At 43.2% G+C, this 19,689-nt stretch overlaps 1 protein-coding gene and 1 long non-coding RNA gene across 4 annotated transcripts; one reads left to right on the top strand and one right to left on the bottom strand.

The window, feature by feature from the left end:
* Nucleotides 1-1,204: 1,204 nt before the first annotated feature.
* On the bottom strand, nucleotides 1,205-10,923 carry OSER1 (oxidative stress responsive serine rich 1). Of its 3 annotated transcripts, none has more exons than XM_040248955.1 (5): nucleotides 10,773-10,894; nucleotides 8,794-8,902; nucleotides 6,960-7,076; nucleotides 4,138-4,251; nucleotides 1,205-2,028 (listed from the first exon to the last, which is right to left on the bottom strand). In XM_040248955.1, exons 3-5 carry the CDS (start codon nucleotides 7,034-7,036, stop codon nucleotides 1,344-1,346), a joined length of 876 nt encoding a protein of 291 aa, XP_040104889.1. In that variant the 5' UTR covers nucleotides 7,037-7,076; nucleotides 8,794-8,902; nucleotides 10,773-10,894; the 3' UTR covers nucleotides 1,205-1,343. The 3 variants fall into 3 exon arrangements, with proteins under 3 accessions (XP_040104889.1, XP_040104890.1, XP_040104888.1); XM_040248956.1 differs by lacking the exon at nucleotides 10,773-10,894 and adding an exon at nucleotides 9,603-10,674; XM_040248954.1 differs by lacking the exon at nucleotides 8,794-8,902 and having other exon boundaries at nucleotides 10,773-10,923.
* A 78-nt stretch (nucleotides 10,924-11,001) lies between these two features.
* LOC120869562 lies at nucleotides 11,002-14,276 on the top strand. Its single transcript, XR_005722555.1, has 2 exons — nucleotides 11,002-11,416; nucleotides 11,583-14,276. It is a non-coding gene; the product is annotated as an uncharacterized LOC120869562 (long non-coding RNA).
* Nucleotides 14,277-19,689: the final 5,413 nt, after the last annotated feature.

Genomic DNA, 19,689 nt, shown 5'->3' with positions numbered 1-19,689 from the left:
TTTAAAACGGGAAGCGCTAATGGCCTAGATTCAGTTCAGTTCAGTTCAGTCGCGTCCAACTGTTTGCGACCCCGTGGACTGCAGCAGGCCAAGCGTCCCTGTCCCATCACCAACTCCTGGGGCTTGCTCAAACTCATGTCCATCGAGTTGGTGATGCCATCCAACCATGTCATCCTCTGTCGTCCCCTTCTCTCCTCCTGCCTTTGATCTTTCCCAGCCTCAGGGTCTTTTCCAATGAGTCAGTTTTTTATCATCAGGTGGCCAAAGTATTGGAGTTTCAGCTTCAGCATCAGTCCTTCCAGTGAATACTGGAGTATATTCATTGGATAGATTCAATTAGAAAATGGCAAACCAGTATTCTTGCCTTATATGGCAGCATGTCAAATTCACTTTGGAACCACCCAGAAAAAAAGAGGGTTCTTCCTCCAGTGGAAAATGTGGACAGACTTTTGTACGAAACTTTGGAGGGAGCTGTGGCCTGGTTGGCCTTTATTACAGGACACAGCATGGATAAAATTCTCTTTGGGGCCTGCTGGGGTGGGAGGGCAGTACAAAGAGATATTATCCATCCAGAACATTTCAAACTGAGGTATGAGATCTATACTGCAAGTGACTGAACATGCCATATATACCAGAATGCCAGAGATGGAGCAGATACATGGCAGTGTCCAACATCACACCCCTCTCCTGCAAAGCAGCAGCCCACTCCAAGCTGCTTCTCACTTAAGAAACCTATGTGACGTGTCTCAGGGCAAAGAGCACCAGTAGGGGTTTGCTTAGTGATGGTTAATGATTCTCTCAAACAATATAGGGCAGGCCAGCCAGTTTATTTATATTGAATCTAAACCTTAGATCTCTGGCTTAACAATAACATAGGAAACCTTTAAAGACACAATAAATCTTACATAAATCAGAGATGGTTTAAACCTGTCATGTAACTTCCAATACCGCTGGGCTGGCAACTACAGCATGACAAACGTTCGGTCCAGTTATAAAACCACATTTCATCTTCCTTGGCACCCAAATCTTCACACACATCTGAAAAATGCACTGTTTTTTCAAAGGCTTTCACCATAAACCCGCTGCTACCAGTCAAGCAATGACCATTTGTTCATCCCCCAGGGACATTTCCAAATGATCTGCTCACTTTGGTGGGTATGTAAGAACTCAGAAAGTTAAGTTTAAAGAACGAACATTAACTGACTGAGATGCCAAGAAAAGTTTTTATTGCAAGCACAGTGAGCAGGAGATGTCTTCTCACACAAAGTAGCTGCAAGGTCTGCTGTTAACTAACTCTCTGACAACCCTTCATTGGTTAAAGCATAGTAAGGAGCTTCTTGCTCTCAGGTGTACATCATTTCTGCCATGTGGGACATTTTCTTGGGAATATACAAGTAATATTCCATGTAGCCCGACAGGTCCTCAATGGTCACGTCATCCACGTAGACGCGAGCCTGCTCAGAACAGGAACGGGGAGAGCCAGACAGAGTTCTCGTGTGAAGTGACTGAGAGTAGTCCTCAAGTGTGGATCTTCGTTCTGGGGCCAAGGGAGGGACATTCTGCAGGCCTGAAAAGGAATATACCTCCATGTCATGCCACCTCTTACACTGGCACTCCTTGCCTATGCATGCACATGGCTTGCCCAGGTTTAGCTTGGAAACCGATTGAAAGTCAGAGAGATCACTGGCCTGGAGACTTGCTTGGGAGACTTGGGGAGCATCAGAGGAATCTTCCTCCTTACTCTCTGATGGGAGCCTTGGAACCGAAGTTCTCAAAGGCTCAGCAACCGCCCCTGTGTGATTAGTATCGAGAGAAGATGAGCATTCTCCTGCATTGAACTCTTTAGGGGTTGAAATTCCCAGCCCACTGCTGCCATCAGGGGAGTCAGTCTGGCTTTTGTGCTTGAGCTGGCTGCTGGAAGAAGCTATTGTACTGCAATGTATGAACTTTGGAGGATGAAGGACAGGAGACTTGGAACGGCGGCGACGCTGGGTTCTCACTGCTCCTCGTGAAGACTTCCTTGTAGACCTAAGAGGAAAAAACACACAAGAGGATATTGGGATACAGAGTTCTTCTAAAGAGATCTTTTAAAATGGTTGGGAAATTGCCACCTCTCTGGTGAATGAGTGGAAATAAGTTCTCCCCAAAGACGTGTGCCCACCTCCACTGTCAAGCTGCCTGAGTCTGTGCATCTCAAAAACTCCAACACCCCCTTACTACAGGACAGGTTAAAGGTAGTTTTAAGTCATGTTTCTCAGACCAAACATTTGGTGCAGTAGACCTGTCTGCCCTGTCCCAACTGTTGGCTTAGGAACCTCTGACCAGTGGTTTGGGGAAGCACCCTGCACAGACAACTTAGAAAAACCTCAATGCTGGGCTCCGTGCTCTGAACAAGGCAGTTTCAGTACCACCGCAGTGCGGGCCCCCCCCCGAATGCTACAAATAGTCACTCGTTCAACAGAATGACAGATTTAGAATTCATTTCTATCACTGGAAACAGCTGAAAAATAGATTTAGACACTCTCAAGTTTTCAGATAGTGGGAATTATCAGGCACAGTATGTAATTTTTATAAAAACTATTTAATAAGAATTGTGCAAAGAGAAAAAGGTTCAAAATTGCCAAGCAAATTTCAAAGAGATAATGGCCGAGCAATTTTCTGAATTGATGCAGAGAATCTACAAACCAGCAAACAAGCAGGACAACTAATTGGAGAATACCAAAAACAACAGGAACATCTTAAAAGCAGCTAGAGACTAGATGGATTATTGCCAAAAGAAGAAAAATAAGTCTGAAAGTAGGCTTTTCAACAACATGGAAGCCAGAAGACAATACCTTCAAGTGCTAAGAGAAAATAACTGTTAACTAGGACCATGATTTCAGGTATACTAAATCAGGTATAGCTTTCAAGAAAAAGGATGAAGTAAAGACATTTTCAGAGAAACATTCTATAAGGACAACTAACAGAGAGCCTCCCCCCACCGCCCCCCGCTTTTAAACTAAATAACAGACTTCTTTAGGAAGAGAATGATCCTATACGGAAGCTCTGATGCTACAATGGTGAGAGTAAAGAAAGTTTACATGAGATGAATCTAAACACACACTCTCTAACATAAATAAAATGAAGTAGGGTCAATAAAACTGAACTGGTGAGACAAAGAATAAGTGACAGAACTGAAGGACGGGCCATCACATCGTGGAAGGAGACTGGAGCAAAACAGTTCTGAGGAGGAAGGCAAAGAGAAACAAGGTATGGAATTTCCAAACCAATGAAAGGAAAACTGGTATGGAGAAAAACAAACATATTTCAAACAATTTTTTAAATGGGGAGGAGAGGGAAGGTGGGAATAAAAGAAATAAAAAAGAAAAAGCAGGACAAACAGCATAAAAGAGCAGAACAAATCCAAATATATCAATAATCAAAATAAATGTAAGTTTAAAAAAAAGATTATCAGACTGAGTAAAATGAAATAAGCCATACATATTTGTATCAGACACACCCAAAATTCTGAAACACAAAACAGTTAAAAATATAATAGAAAAAGATACACTAGGCAAATACTAAAAGACAACTGTATTAGTTTTATTAATTCCAGACAAAACAGACTTTATGACAAAGCCATTATGGGGGATTAAGAAGGTCAGACAGTAAAAGTCTGAATTTATCAGGAAGAAAACATTCTAAACTGGCATGAACCTAGGCTATAAACAAAACAGCTTCAAAACGATAAAGCAAAAATATAGAACTTACAGAGAAAACAAACAAATGTACTCCACTGGGGGAGACTTCAACAAACCCCTCAATTATTAATAGGCCAAGCTAACAACGACAACAAAACTATTTGAAAAAAGATCCTATAAATAAGACATTTAAAAGCTTACTTTAATGGACATTTATAAAACCTAAGAATGATTAGAGGAGAGCCATTCTTCTCAAACACACACAGAACATTTATAAAAACTGACAACAAACCAGGCCAGACAGCAAGTCTCAGCAAATTCACAAGAAGGCTCTTCTTTAACTGGTGCATCTTGGGCTCTGTATCATAAGACATTCTCTTTTGAATTCTCAGGAAAGAAAATCCAGTAATACGTTAAGGTGTTGGGATAAAAACCATCTGCAGTGAGAAGTTCTTACCCATGCCAACTGTCTTTAGATGCACATGCGGTCTTAGGTTTGGTATCCTCTGCTGCTGCTCTGACTGACGCTCTGACACTTGTGCCTTCTCCAACAGACAGAGATGCTATGGACCTGAAGACAAGAACAGTTTACTGCTTAGAAAACCATGCAAGAACACACTGCTCTCACCAACCCAAATGCAACTTGTGTTAATACCTTTATTGCCTTTTCAGTTTGCCTTTCTCAAGAATTGCTCAGCTTTTACTGTAAACTGTCCTCCAAAACCAAATTTGGAGGATCCCTAAGAGCTCACAGTTCCAAAATCGTAAGCTAAAGAATGATTCTTAAGTATAACCAGCAGTGGGATATAAATAGACTGTTTATCTGGGGCAGATCAGGCCTTATGTCCAGGGAGAGTGCTAATGGCACTGAGCACTTATTTTATGTGGGCAAACCAGAACTGGGGAAACCAAGTGCAGGAGGATAAACTTCAGGAGACTCAATCTAACTTTGGGAGACAAGCTAAATGCATCCTTTTTCAAATAGTATACAACTTACACAAAAATATTCTGATTTTTACAACCAATAAACCTGAAATATTACTCAGTTAAACCTCTGCAGTTTAAAACTATACAAGTAACGTGGGTTCTCAGTAAAGAAGATGAAAAAATTTAAAAGAGAAAAGAATCAACTCTAATTTCACAATCCAGAGATCAACATTAACATTTAACATCAAATTCTTCTGGACCTTTTCAATAGACACACACACACGTACACAGGGCTCCTCCTATACGTGCTGTAGCACTGCAGTATCCTATAGGAAGAGACAGTCTACTAAGTAACAAGATGCTCACTCACTGAAACAGAACTTAAAAGCTGGCAATAACTAAATGTCGAATGACAGAAAATACCATACTATATAAAATTAGTGTTGTTCAGTACACAATGGGATATTAGGAATTTATTAAAAATTAAGTGTACAAAGAACTTTTAATGACATGCGAGAATGCTTATAATATTAAGGGAAAACAGATACCTGTACATATATTATGATTTCAACTGTGTAAAAACAGTGAAATTACAGATGATTTAGATACTAACAGTGGTAATGGTAAGTTGTGATTTTTACTTTTTTATCCATTTTATATTTATAAATAAACATGTATTATGCTATATATATATATATATATACTGAAAAAAAGAACTATATTGTTTTGCAATTAAATATATAGTCTGTCCTGATAAGACAAATACCATTAGGAACCAAAACCCGTTCAACAGGATCATGCTAAATTCCTTGGCAAGGCTTGGTTAGTTTATGAGTCATTCCCTCACATGTTCCATTTGTAAGTCAGCAACAATTCGAAACAACCAACTAGAGCTGTAGGATACTCTATACAAGTCTTATTCTGCTTAGTCACAGTAATGACTCACCCCTTGTACTCTTACTTGGTTTTCTGAAATGTTCTCCACTGCTCCTTCTCTTTACAATTTTACACACAGTAGATTGCAAGCTACAAATACATAATATCGGACCATAAACTGTACAGAGTATTTTGAAAGATTTTACATTCCAAGTAATTTTTAGGGGCACAGAAATAGCTTAATTTTAAGTTCCAACAAAAATACCAGGAAAGAAGTCTGTGTATCAACAGTTAAGCGAATTTATACACTAAGGGACTTACATATACCTGTGCATTTGTAAGTATTTTCCTGATTAAAAAATTGCATGTCTATACCAGAAATCACAGAAAATTACACTGTGACTAGAGTCTGAAACTATGTGTTTCTCTGCCTTGTTTCTGCTTCCCAAAATAGCAAGTACTAATCAATTCTAATGGCAAGATGACCATATTGGCAAAATCACTAGAAGATACTACGCACCAGGTACTGAATGTGTTTCTTCACATTGTCTTCAAGGTACCATAAAAAGGAATGGTTAAGAGCAGAGGTTCTGGAGAAAAATTATCTGGGTTCAGATTCTGGCTCTACCACGTCTTACCAATGTGACCTTTTACAAGACAATTCATCTGTAGCTCCTCTGTAAACTATATAGTATACTCTGTACTGTCTATATTCTAAGTTGGTAGTGAGAATTAGATGATATGTACAGAGTACTTCAGTCAGTATTGAGGGCACAGTAAAATGAGTAATAAATTTTAACAGTCATTATTGCTCCTTGCTGAGTGTTGGGTTTCCGTTCATGAAATGAAATATTGTTATATCCATTAAAATTTAAGATTATCTTCTGGCCTGAGGCAAAGAATGGGGATGAAAAGAGTCCTGCATAGAACATTTTGCAAAGGGTGAAATATTAACATTCAGACAGCAGCTGGTCTGCAGGTGCTCTAATTAGTTTGGCCAAAGGGTCCAAGACTATTGATCTCAGTGACAGAACCCTAATGAATAGAGGTTTCCATAGTGATAGGCTCAGCGATCAGAGCCCATGAAATTGACAATGTCTGCAGAGATTCCTATTGAACCAACTCACTTTCAGTGAAAAATACTGTGATTCCCTAGAGGTGTAGGAGGGACTCTCCGATGGGACACTGACTGCTAATGTGTGATTAAAAAGAGGCAGGGGACAGGGAAAGCGGTACTCTACCAAAGTTAAGGATAATTCCCAACCTTGGAATACAAATGAGCAGCTACTTCTCAAAATTTAACAGAAGAGTTTCTTTTATAACAATGTTATACAGAATTTGGTAAAATATCACACTATTAACATTTATACTTCCTACAAATAAAAAGAAACTTTAGAATAGAAAGAGCTCCCTTGAGGAAATGTCTATTTAAATCTAGTAAACAATTCCCCAATAATATACTTCATATTTAATTACCCTGATGCATCCACTCTTAGTTTCTTGAAAGCAGTTTGTAGACTCTCCTCCTCTCCATCCTTGGCTTCCGATTTCATTGTGAAACTTTTTACACTACTATAGATGTTCCCGTTAATACTAAAAAAAAAAAAAGAAAAATTAAATGAGCAAAGTGAAAACAGGTTAAAATCTATATTCCTGATACTACCATTGCTTCTTAGTAGGATAAAGTGCAAATTTCTATTTCTAAAAGGAAGTTTCAATGATTAGGAAACCGCAGGTGTTATTTCTTAAGAGGAGACAAATGAAATGATACAGAAAACGTGTTTATTACAATGGTATTTAAACCATCCAAATACTTGATCCCAACATCATCCTGTTTCACAGTTTTGGAAATTAGATCACATTACCTAAAATCTGTGTTTCAGTATACTTTTTAACAGGAAGGGAAATCCCTCCAGTTGTAGAAGTCTAGAAACCTACAGAAAAGATGATCATTGCATTGGAAATAAAAGGGAAAAGCTTAGCCTCCAAGACTCTGATCTTTAAAACACTACTCTTAAAAAGTGTATATATGTATATGCAAACGTTCACTTTCCTGTGTACTTGAAACTAATACAATATTGTAAATCAACTATATATACTTCAGCAAAAATTTTTAACCAACAAAAAAACCCGCTGTTGAGTATTTGTCTCATCTAATGCTAAACATTTCAGAGAAGAATAACTACATGACACATGACAGTGTTTTTCTAAAGCAATCCTGATGCAGACATCAGTATTTATACTCGTGTTAATAATCACACAGATAGGTATCATGCTGTTACCACTGTCAAGGCAGGACTACGAACATGTTTCAATGATACTGACTACTCCACACACTATCTATAAGGTTGACACCTTTGCTTTCTTTAGCTTCTAATACTTTCTCACAAAGATAGATGAACTATACTTGTAACTCAAAATCTTAAATGTAGCTAAAGAGATAGGAAGTAAAGGAAAAAACTGAAATTGTTCTACAGATACGCCTTTAAATGATCTCTACCTAATCAACTAGCTTGATTAACCAAAGTTCTCCATTTCCCCCACCCTGATTTTTATATTTAAACCAAAAAGCGGGGGGGGGGGGGGGGGGGGGGGGGAGGCAGACCAACCAAAACAACAAGAGATACAATAGAGAAGTTGACTCTAATCACTCCATTTTTTTTACTTTTAGGATAAAAAATTTCCTGATACCAAATCCAGAATGAAAACAGTTTCTATAAACATATTACTGGAAATCATAAAGAAAAAAGTAAAACAAAAAAATAATAAAATGAGGAATTTTTTAAGCATTCACTTCACCTTCTCTATTTCTACCCCGCTACCCCACCCCCCCACCCCCAACCCGCCTTGGGCACTCTCCCAGTCAGCAGTGCCTGGATCCTTGGAGCCTCTTTGATTCTATATCTGCTCATTTCTCAGGGGTGGGTTTGATGTTATTGTGAGACCTCTAATATTCTAAAGGTCAGAGTGTCATAATATGTTTGATAATGTAACTACGCAGTACCAGAGACAGAATTAGGAAGCAAGGAATCAATAGTTTTATTTATGTGTAGAAGGTATTTTAGGCAGACTTCTCTGAGAACACTGAAAACAGTCTCAAAAGAATTTATCCAGTTTTCACCTCAACTTCTTAAAACAAAATATTGAAATACACTCCCCACATATATTTTGCTGGTTTATTTAACGAGTACGTCACTGTGAAGAAACGGTATCAATTCCGTACTTCACCAGCTACTAATTCAGTTCTGGATTTACAGGAGGATCCTCTCCCAGATACACAATAACATCCTGTATATATGTATATCTATACCTGGGGAGAGGGGTGACCAAAGGTCAGATATTCTCTTATTTTTGAAGCTCCACAGCATCTAAAACGGTGCCATCTGTAGGCTGTAAACAAATTCCTCCTGCTGGCAGAACTAAAATAGTTTTTATTAGTTTTCCTCAATTACTTAATGACCAGTCAAACACTGGCCCTCACAGAGGAACATCATATGAGCCAGTCTCCCCACTCCTCTGGACCCCACATAATCCCTCTTCGGGCCTCTCTAGAAATCAGCACACATCACATCTACATATGCACTGCTGAATTCTACAGGCAGAAATCCATTCCTTACACAAATATTGACAGAATCCCTACAATGTGCTTTTAGCACTAGTCTGGATGCTTAGGCATGTAAGTGTGAACCCAGGACTATGAACCCCATTCCTGCCCTAACACTGTGCTAAGATGTTGTGCACTCAGATATAGAACTTTTAATTATACAGGGCTAATTTAATATACTGTAAATGACCTCCAGATGTTAATACAAACTCCACTAACATTCTTACTGACACACTAAAAGCTCCATCATTTACAAACCAAAACAGGCCATAATAAGACTGGCTACCAACTAAAACTCTAGGAATAAAGTTCCCTCTAAACTATTTTCAGACTTCGAGCATTTTGATTACTCATCTTTTCCCTCAGTTAAATTAACCCAGAGCAAAGGTGAATCTCAGGTATGACCTTAACAGCTAAATAGTAGCGTGTTTGTAACTTTAAAAGGCTTTACCATGCTCCTCCCTCTTCCCATTCACTCAAATCAAGAGCTGCACAACCAACTCCGGGGATCTTACACTTGATTTATCTTCATTAGGTTTGTGGGAGAAGTTCTTGCCGATTTTTACTGCACTATCTTCTTGAAATTGAACAATCCTCGCAAAGGTCAAACTTTTAAAGTTACTTTAAGTCAAATCACACGGGGATTTGGAGTTTCCCTTAACCTTTCAAAAAACAAAACAAAACAAAAACACAAAATTCTTCTAAGGTCCTCCATCAAAAGGGCAAATTCCTGACTTTTCTCTGACTTTAAACGAAGAGTAAGTCTCACAATATTATTTATATCTTGCAATTTTAACCAAGCCCACTTAACAACCACAAGCCTAGGTCCAAATTTTCCGGACCCTGAAAAGACCTGAGAACGATCAATAAAGGATCCGCGCGTAAGCGTGTCATCACAATGTTAAATAAAGCTTTTAGAAAATTTCCCAGCCCAGCAGGAAGCATGGAGTCCGGGAAAAGAAAATCCTGTCCAGCAACTCTGGAAGACGCAAACAAGACGAAGTTGCAACAATCGGCCCCGGAGACAAAACACGTTCACGTCTCTCTACCCACTCAACTTCTACACCCTCGGTGCTAGATACAGCACAATGTTAATTCTTTTCACCCAGAAACTGGGTCGGTCGCGGTTAAACAAGATGGGGTGGGGAAAAGGTCAGGGCCTGGGGGGGTTCGGGAAGTGGGGATGTGTCCGGCGCCCGAACCCGCCCGGGCTCTCCGGCTGCAAAGTTTCCCCTTGAGAATACTCCTCCGGCCAGGATGAGAGGCCTGCGTCGGGCCAAAGGAGTGAGGGATCCAGAAGGAGGCGGGAACAGAGCCGAAGAGGCAGCCTACGAGACTGGGGCTCGAGAACCAGCGGGAAAGGGCGGGAAGGGGCAAAGGGCGGCCGAGGAGGGCGAAAAGGGGAAGCTGTGGACCGAAGGGAGAGGGCGGAGGCACGGCGCGGGGGCCGCGGAGGCGGGAAGGGGCGAGAGAGAAGAGCCTCTGGCAGGGCCAGGCCGCAGTGGCCGAGGGGGCGCGGAAAGGCGCAGGCCCGGCCCGGACGGCCCGGCCCAGGCGGCCAGCGCCGGCGGGCGACGCGGCTCGACGTGAGGCGGGAGGGCCAGAGGAAGCCGCCGGTGGCCAGGCCCGGCCAGGAGGCCCAGACGCGGTGACGCGGCGCGTCCGCGTCACGTCAGGGTACTCACCTTCTCGCAGCAGGGGCGCTCCGGTAAGCCAGTTCGGTCAGTTTAGAACGTCTCTCCCCGATCACGGCGCCTGACTGACCCGGATCCAAATCCGCGGAGGGACGATCAGCGCCTCCAAAGTCGCACTGCGCCTGCGTCACCCAGGCACGCGCCCCGCCCCCTTCTCACTCTCCGCCCGTCTTGGGGACTTGGCGACGCGGGAGGGCAGCGGCTGCGCAGGCGCGAGGCCGTGGCCGCGCGTCTCAAAAGCCTGGCGCCAGCCCCTCGCGAAACACGTGCGCCTGACGTCATTTCCTGTTATTCTCTTCACTGGCTCCTCCCTCCGCGAAGGGTTCGCTGGGGATGGGATTTTGGGGCTTGCCCGCTTCTTCTTGGTCAGGTGAGTGAGTGGGCGTGTTTCGCCAGCCAGCCGCCTCCACTTCTGCGGGTCTCCTGGTGTTTGGTGCCGTACCTGGAATTGACAAGGCTGCGGGATTCCTCGGGGTGAGGCCATGATGGGGGAATCTTCACGGCAATGGACCCCGTCTGAGCGATTGGCGAGAGCCCCCTCGACGCCCGCATTGAACTTGCTGAGACATCTCCAGAGCTCCGACGAGAGCCCTCGCCTCCCAAGGATCTTCCAGGGCTGCAGAGAAATCAAGGAGGTATTCGACACGGTCAGAACCGTGAACGTGACACCGGAATCGGAACTGAAATGCCTTTAGTATATCCCTGTTTGACTTGAGGCAACTCGCTTTTTCGTCTCTGGGCCTCAGTTTCTCCATTCGGACTATTTCAACGAATCTCGTTTTTTTTTTTTTTTTCCCCAAGGCATGGACTCCTTTGAGAATCTGGGGAGAACTGTAGACCATCTCAACAGAGAGACGCACATGCATACTAAATTTTGCGAAAAAGGTTTGAGCAGGTCACCTAAGTAGGTGATTTTTTAGGTATCTTGTCTATTTGTATGACTCATGACAGGCTGAGAAGGAGTGGGCTTCCCTTCAGCTGCCACTCCCTCCAACAAGAGGAGTGGTTCTGCGGAGTTCGCTGTACCTCTCCTCACTCACCGCACCCAAGCTCCCGTCTGCAGCTCTCAGATCACCTATCAGGGCTGTATGGGAAAAGATGGCTTTCCTCAATAGAATGGGCTAAAGTTGGTCCTGGCCCAGCCTTTATGTGAAGTTGTCACCGGAACCAAAACGGGACCCTCCTACTCCCCAGTACCTTAGCTATAATCACCTAGCTAGATAGGCTGCTGAAAATGTATATTTAACCTACCTACAGCTAGATCTTGGAAGGCCTGACCCATGTACAGGTCACTGGACATGGTGGTTAAAGCATGCCATGGGCGTTGGGTAAAACATTCTGAATCTCCTTGTTAGTAGGAGAGGCTCAGTAACTGACAACGGATGAAAAAAACCTGTTAGTTGTGAACTTCCAACATCAAGCCTAATAATGCTAATAATGGTTGTCCTCCACTATGCAAAGCCATGCACATGTTTGCACATTTAATCTTCCTGTGGTTTTTGCACATTTTACAGATGAGGGTAACTGGGACTCAGATAACTTCTTCTGTCGCCCATTTTCCTGTGTCATACAGTGCTAGAAAGTGACAAAATAAGGATTGGAACAGTCTCAAAAGCCGGGCTATCCACTGCTGCCCATCTCTCAACATCTCTTAGAAAAGATTAAGAAACAGGAAAGTATCCCTGGTGGTCTGCGGCGGCTGCTGCTGCTAAGTCGCTTCAGTCGTGTCCGATTCTATGTGACCCCATAGACGGCAGCCCACCAGGCTCCTCCGTCCATGGGATTCACCAGGCAAGAGTACTGGAGTGGGGTGCCATTGCCTTCTCCCCCTGGTGGTCTAGTGGTTGGGATTTGGCACTTTCACTGCTATGGCTAGGGTTTAGTCCTTGGTCAGGAAACTGTAATCCCTCTAGTTGCCTCACAGTGGCCAAAATTATTTTTAAAAAAAGAAACAGGAAAATACGATGCATTTTTTTCCTTCAGTGAATTTCCCAAGTGAATTTCATCATGACCAAAGATGTGTTCTTAAGCTATTTGAAAATACTGCTTCAGATAAAACCACACATTCTTGAGGGCAAGGACTATATCTAGATGAGTTGAATTCCCAAAGCCTAAGACAGATCCTGGAGGTTAGTAGGTGCTCCATACAGTTTTGATGAATTCTTCATTTTACCTTATTTATACCCATATGGCATTAAAATACTAAAACAAAAATGGTTTAAAATGCTTCATTTTAGGTAAGCATGTCTCCATCATAAAGTTGGATGCTTTCTGAGAACGTAGCTCACTTCTTGGGGAGTATTTGGAAGATGAGAGCCTCTAGGAAATAAAGTCTGTTAACTCATACCTCAGTGATGTGGCCTGAAACTTCACATCATTAGATACAGGCCTGACTCACTGGTACCTCCTGACTTAGAATGAGGGAGAAGCCACAAGCCACGTGACCTGAGGGAACCAGAATCCCAGTGTGCTGCTTACATCAGCAACACAGGATCTTTCTAGCCATAGAGAAGGCCCTGAACTTATGTGGAGACTTTCTGTTCAGGAAATTGACTTGGTATTAACGCACGTAGTAATGCCGTCTAACCAGAATCTATGAAATGAAAGTTATTCACTCAGTCGTGTCCAACTCTGCAACCCTGTGGACTGTGTATCGCGCCTGGCTCCTCTGTCCATGGAATTCTTCAGGCAAGAGTACTGGAATGGGTAGCCATTTCCTTCTCCAGGGCATCTTCTCAACCCAGGGATTGAACCCATGTCTCCTGCGTTGTGGGCAGATTCTTCACTGTTTGAGCCACTAGGCAAGCCCATCAGAAAGCTAAGGTAGCTGTAAAATTCCTTCAACAGTGTATTTCCTTGTTACATGAATCATATAAGTGATTGAATGCATGCGTGTGTGCTCAGTTGCTCAGTGTGTCCAACTCTTTGCAACCACATGGACTCTAGCCAACCAGGCTCCTCTGTCCATGGGATTATCCTGGCATGTATATAGAGTGGGTTGCCATTTCCTTCTCCAGGAAAGTGATTGAATAGAGGAGACTTAACTCCATCAAATTATACTGCAGAAATAATTTATATAGGAAGATAGCTTTTGATTTAAAATAATTTTTTTTATTTTAAAATCAAAGCTTTTGATTTTCAAAAAATCAGAAGTTGTGTGTGAATAGTAGGGGCAGGGAGAGGAAGTCAACAATAATTTGCTTTCTAGTTTGAGTGACTGAATGGGTATTGTTGCATATTTCTCTCTCTCTCTCTCTTTTTTTTTTTTGGCCACACCACACAGCATAGAATATGGGATCTTAGTTCCTTGACCAGGGATCAAGTCCACATCCCCTCATCTCTGCATTGGAAGTGTGATGTCTTAACCGCTGTACTGCCTGGCAAGTTCCTGTTGCCTGTTTCTAATGTCACTGTTGAATCCAGTTGACAGAGGACAGAGGAAGAACCACAATTAAGTGGAAGATCACAATGAAAGCTAATACTTTTTTAGCTTTTCCTATGTGTCAGAAGACTCAGTTTAGTTTCTCACAGTGGTCCTATATGATTATCCTTATCTTCGTTTTCCAGATGAGGAAACTGAAGCCAAGAGAAGCTAAGTAACTTGTGTGCCTGAGGTCACATAGCTGGTGAGTGGTGGATTTGGAATTTGAACGGAGGCACTCAGGCTAGAGTCTGCTCTCACATGCTCTGTGCCTTCCTGTGATAGAATACTTCTAAATGATGAGCTCAGTTTAGACACATTGACCTTGAGAGATTTTAGGGGCAGCCACATGGAGGTGTCCAAGGAACAGAAAGAGACACGGGTCTGAAGTTCAAGTGAGAGATTTGGACTGGAAAGAGATTGTGGAGTCAGCACGCAGGTGGCCAGTGGAGCCATAGGGAGGGCAAGCCCACTCCTCCACCCCCCACTGGAGAGGTGGGAACTATCAGGAGGAAAGAAACAAGTGGGGCAGGGGGTTACTTGGAGTTTCAGTGGCTAAGACTTCATGGTGGTGGTGGTTTAGACACTAAGTCGTGTCCTCTTGTGACCCATGGACTGCAGCCCACCAGGCTCCCTTGTCCATGGGATTCTCCAGGCAAGAACACTGGAGTGGGTTGCCATTCATAGCCAAATATTTTTTTTAAAAAGGTAGGGGGAACCCTGGGAGGAAAGCAGTAAGCATTCCAGTTGTGGGGAAGTTATCTTTCCTTTGTACATGAATAAACTGGCATCAGATCTCTAGGTCACCAGCCAATATTCGTTGAGTCCATGTCCTTGAATTTGTTCAGCTCTGGGGCCCCTGACATGGCAGAGTTCTTGGACCCACAGCCCTAAGGACATCCCGGGTGGTGATGACCCTCCCAGCTCTTTCCTCCCTGAGATCCCACTTAGTGGCCTGTTGACTTCCTGGACTTCTTTTTTTTTTTTTTTTTGGTTCTTCACAGCAACTGAAGGGCTTCCAGCTCTTCTGTCTACCCCCTCTCAGCTTTGTCAGCCCAGGGCCCCTCTCCCTCTCCAGGGCTCCAAAATGAGGTGCCTGGAGTCCCAAGTGACATTTCTCAACTCCAGGCACCACCTCAAGTTAGTTTTTTTTAGCCTTTTATTCATACATGTCTTGTGTCTCTAACTAGATTCTAAGCTTTCAGAGACCAAGAAGCATATTTCCTCCTCCAGCTTTCCCCCATTCCGCGCCGCCCCCCCCCCCCCACCGCCTCTATTGCCCCTGCAGGCGCATGGGTTAAATGTCCCTATACCCAGTGCTCCCCTGGCCCTCACGCTTCCCCATCGTCGGTGGGATTGCCTCATGTGACCGGGGTACCTGGCACAGCGTATGCTACAGAATCTGCTGAGTGAGAACCTGCCAATTGATCAATCCATCATCTTGCTCAGTAAATAATTATTTGCCTGCTGCCTTTTGAGACCTGTAACTGGGGCTGTTGGCTCCTTTGACAAGTTAATATTAGTCAGCAGGGCCCTTCACAACAGTCCCTTATTTGGGGAAGAATAGGCAAGAGGTCACCCTGCTTATTTAACTTATATATAGAGTACATCTTGAGAAGTGCTGGGCTGGAGGAAGCACAAGCTGGAATCAAGATTGCCGGGAGAAATATCAATAACCTCAGATATGCAGATGACACCACTCTCATGGCAGAAAGTGAAGAAGAACTAAAGAGCCTCTTGATGAAAGTGAAAGAGGAGAGTGGAAAAGTTGGCTGAAAGCTCAACATTCAGAAAACGAAGATTATGGCATCTGGTCCCATCACTTCATAGCAGATAGATAGGGAAACAGTGGAAACAGTGTCAGACTTTATTTTGGGGGGCTCCAGAATCACTGCAGATGGTGATTGCAGCCAGGAAATTAGAAGATGCTTACTCCTTGGAAGGAAAGTTATGAGCAACCTAGATAGCATATTCAAAATCAGAGACATTACTTTGCCAACAAAGGTCTGTCTAGTCAAGGCTATGGTTTTTCCAGTGGTCATGTATGGATGTGAGAGTTGGACTATAAAGAAAGCTGAGCGCCAAAGAATTGATGCTTTTGAACTGTGGTGCTGGAGAAGACTCTTGAGAGTCCCTTGGACTGCAAGGAGATCCAACCAGTCCATCCTAAGGGAGATCAGTCCTGGGTGTTCATGTTGAAGCTGAAACTCCAATACTTTGGCCACCTGATGCAAAGAGCTGACTCATTGAAAAAGACCCTGATGCTGGGAAAGATTGAGGACAGAAGGAGAAGGGGGTGACAGAGGATGAGATGGTTGGATGGCATCATCGACTAAATGGACATGGGTTTGGGTGGACTCCAGGAGTCGGTGATGGACAAGCAGGCCTGGCGTGCTGTAGTTCGTGGGATCACAAAGAGTCGGACACGACTGAGCAACTGAACTGAACTGAGCTGAAGCAAGAGGTGGGGAAGCAAAGAGTAACTGCGCTTTGCTGTCATTCTATGCTTAGCCCCCAAAGCTGTTATGGTCCATTAGTTGATAGTTGCCTTCCTCAGATGTTGACTGAGGGAATGGGAAGGGAAAGGGGACTTCTGGTTGCCTTGCTAAGTAACCTCACTGTATCCCTCTGCTGACTTAGCAAATACAAAACAGGAGAGCTGTGAGTTAAGTTTTATTTGGAGCAAAATGAGGACTGCAGCCCAGGAGACAGCATTTCAGACAGCTCTGACAAAGGGCTCAAAGAGGCAGGGGGAAGGTTAGTATATATGTGATTTTGGTGTACGTGCAATCGAGCGCATACTTTTTGCAGAGATTCTGCTAATCATGAGGAGTAGTTGTCACCATGAAGGATTTTAGTACTTTTCTAGATTTGAGGAGATGCAGGAATTGGGCTCATAAAGTGGGCTCCTCAAAGTGTCCAACTATCTGAAGACCTGTTCTGCCAGTTTTTCCTAGAGAAGGGTGCCTCATTTCTGCTCTCCATCCTGAACTCCTTTCAGGGAGCGTTGAAAATCAGCAGCAGCAACAGCAGACAATTTAATCCTTGTAGAGGTAAGTGGCAATTTGTACTTGACATCCCTGTGCACTGGTTCACAGTAAGTCTACAGTGACTTGAGTCCCAAACTCCATCCTCAAGAGCCTGGAGAGGAGATGGGAAGGTTTTCCTGGTAACTACTGGTCACCAGCTGGATCATCGAAAAAGCAAAAGAGTTCCAGAAAAACATCTATTTCTGCTTTATTGACTATGCCAAAGCCTTTGACTATGTGGATCACAATAAACTGTGAAAAATTCTGAAAGAGATGGGAATACCACACCACCTGACCTGCCTCTTGAGAAACCTATATGCAGGTCAGGAAGCAACAGTTAGAACTGAACATGGAACAACAGACTGGTTCCAAATAGGAAAAGGAGTACATCAAGGCTGTATATTGTCACCCTGCTTATTTAACTCATATGCAGAGTACATCATGGGCTGGAAGAAGCACAAGTTGGAATCAAGATTGCCAGAAGAAATATCAATAACCTCAGATATGCAGGTGACACCACCTTTATGGCAGAAAGTGAAGAGGAACTAAAAAGCCTCTTGATGAAAGTGAAAGAGGAGAGTGAAAAAGTAGGCTTAAAGCTCAACATTCAAAAAACGAAGATCATGGCATCTGGTCCCATCACTTCACGGGAAATAGATGGGGAAACAGTGGAAACAGTGTCAAACTTTATTTTTGGGGGTTCCAAAATCACTGCAGACGGTGATTGCAGCCATGAAATTAAAAGATGCTTACTCCTTGGAAGGAAAGTTATGACCAACCTAGATAGCATATTCAAAAGCAAAGATATTAGTTTGCCAACAAAGGTCTGTCTAGTCAAGGCTATGGTTTTTCCAGTGGTCATGTATGGATGTGAGAGTTGGACTGTGAAGAAAGCTGAGCGCCAAAGAACTGATGCTTTTGAACTGTGGTGCTGGAGAAGACTCTTGAGAGTCCCTTGGACTGCAAGGAGATCCAACCAGTCCATCCTAAAGGAGACCAGTCCTGGGTGTTCACTGGAAGGACTGATGCTGAAGCTGAAACTCCAATACTTTGGTGACCTCATGCGAAGAGCTGACTCATTGGAAAATACCCTGATGCTGGGAGGGATTGAGGCAGGAGGAGAAGGGGACGACAGAGGATGAGATGGCTGGATGACATCACCGACTCGACGCACATGAGTTTGGGTGAACTCTGGGAGTTGGTGATGGACAGGGAGGCCTGGCGTGCTGTGATTCATGGGATCACGAAGAGTCGGACACGACTGAGCGACTGAACTGAATTGAACTGAACTGAACCATCACCAGCAGGGGGAGCCCTAAGATCATCCCTTCTGTAATTGGGATAAAACCTTTTTACAGAGGTTTTACAGAGAAGACTCTTGAGAATCCCCTTGGACTGCAAGGAGATCCAACCAGTCCATTATGAAGGAGATCAACCCTGGGATTTCTTTGGAAGGAATGATGCTAAAGCTGAAACCCCAGTACTTTGGCCACCTCATGCGAAGAGTTGACTCATTGGAAAAGACTCTGATGCTGGGAGGGATTGGGGGCAGGAGGAGAAGGGGACGACCGAGGATGAGATGGCTGGATGGCATCACGGACTCGATGGACATGAGTCTGAGTGAACTCCGGGAGGTGGTGATGGACAGGGAGGCCTGGCGTGCTGTGATTCATGGGGTCGCAAAGAGTCGGACACGACTGAGCAACTGAACTGAACTGAACTAAAGGGTGGGTTTTCAAAACTGTTGGAAGACTGAGAATTGTGAATCACTTACCTTCTTGCTCAAATTTCGTTCAGCTTTGTCATGGAAACTGAATGATGACATCAGGAAAGTATTAAGGTCAAGAAATAGAATCAAGCAATGAAACTACAAAAGAAAAGAGTCTATAAATGGTGAGGACCAGAGGGATTATTTATTGAGAAAGATTACTTATTTCTGGCGTGCTGGTAATTCTGTTTCTTGATCTCATGTCGATTATAGGAGTGTGTTCAGTTTGTGAAGATTCATCAAGCTGTGACATAGTATAAATACATTTTTCTGTATATGTATTCAATTTCAATAAATGTTTTTAAAACTTAAAAAAAAATCCTCTTATGTTTAACACAAGATATGTAATGGATTCGGGTGATTGTTCTTTTTATCCCTTAGTTCTTAACCTTATCTGAGTCACAAGACCCTCTGAAAAAGACCCCTGGTTAAGAACTTCTGCAGCAGCAAAACAGAGAAAAGGAGCCAAGGATGAAAACAGATAGAATGACAAAAATGAAAAGATGCTCAGTTTTAATTTGCAAAAGATGAATGCTTATTAAAAGTGCACAGAGACACCAATTTTAACCTCTGGTTGGCAGCAATCCCAAAGTTTGCACATCGAGTGGGGTTGGAGGTAGGCCATGGGGGTGGTAAGCAACAGGCTCTCTCAGATATTGCTGGAGGGATTGCACGATGACAGTATTAAAG

This window comes from Oryx dammah, unplaced genomic scaffold (genome assembly GCF_014754425.2).
Source record: "Oryx dammah isolate SB20612 unplaced genomic scaffold, SCBI_Odam_1.1 HiC_scaffold_10, whole genome shotgun sequence".
NCBI classification, from domain to species: Eukaryota; Metazoa; Chordata; class Mammalia; order Artiodactyla; family Bovidae; genus Oryx; species Oryx dammah.
The sequence above is the reverse complement of the archived record's forward strand: the minus strand, read 5'-3'. Positions and strand labels throughout refer to the sequence as shown.

Bases quoted from the DNA above. Each gene is read 5' to 3' on its own strand.
- OSER1 (XM_040248954.1), bottom strand. From the start codon at position 7,036: ATGAAATCGGAAGCCAAGGATGGAGAGGAGGAGAGTCTACAAACTGCT. The intron at 4,252-6,959 runs GTAATTAAATAT...TCTTGTCTTCAG, and splicing joins CTAAGAGTGGATGCATCAGG to GTCCATAGCATCTCTGTCTG. The intron at 2,029-4,137 runs GTAAGAACTTCT...TTTTCCTCTTAG, and splicing joins TCTAAAGACAGTTGGCATGG to GTCTACAAGGAAGTCTTCAC.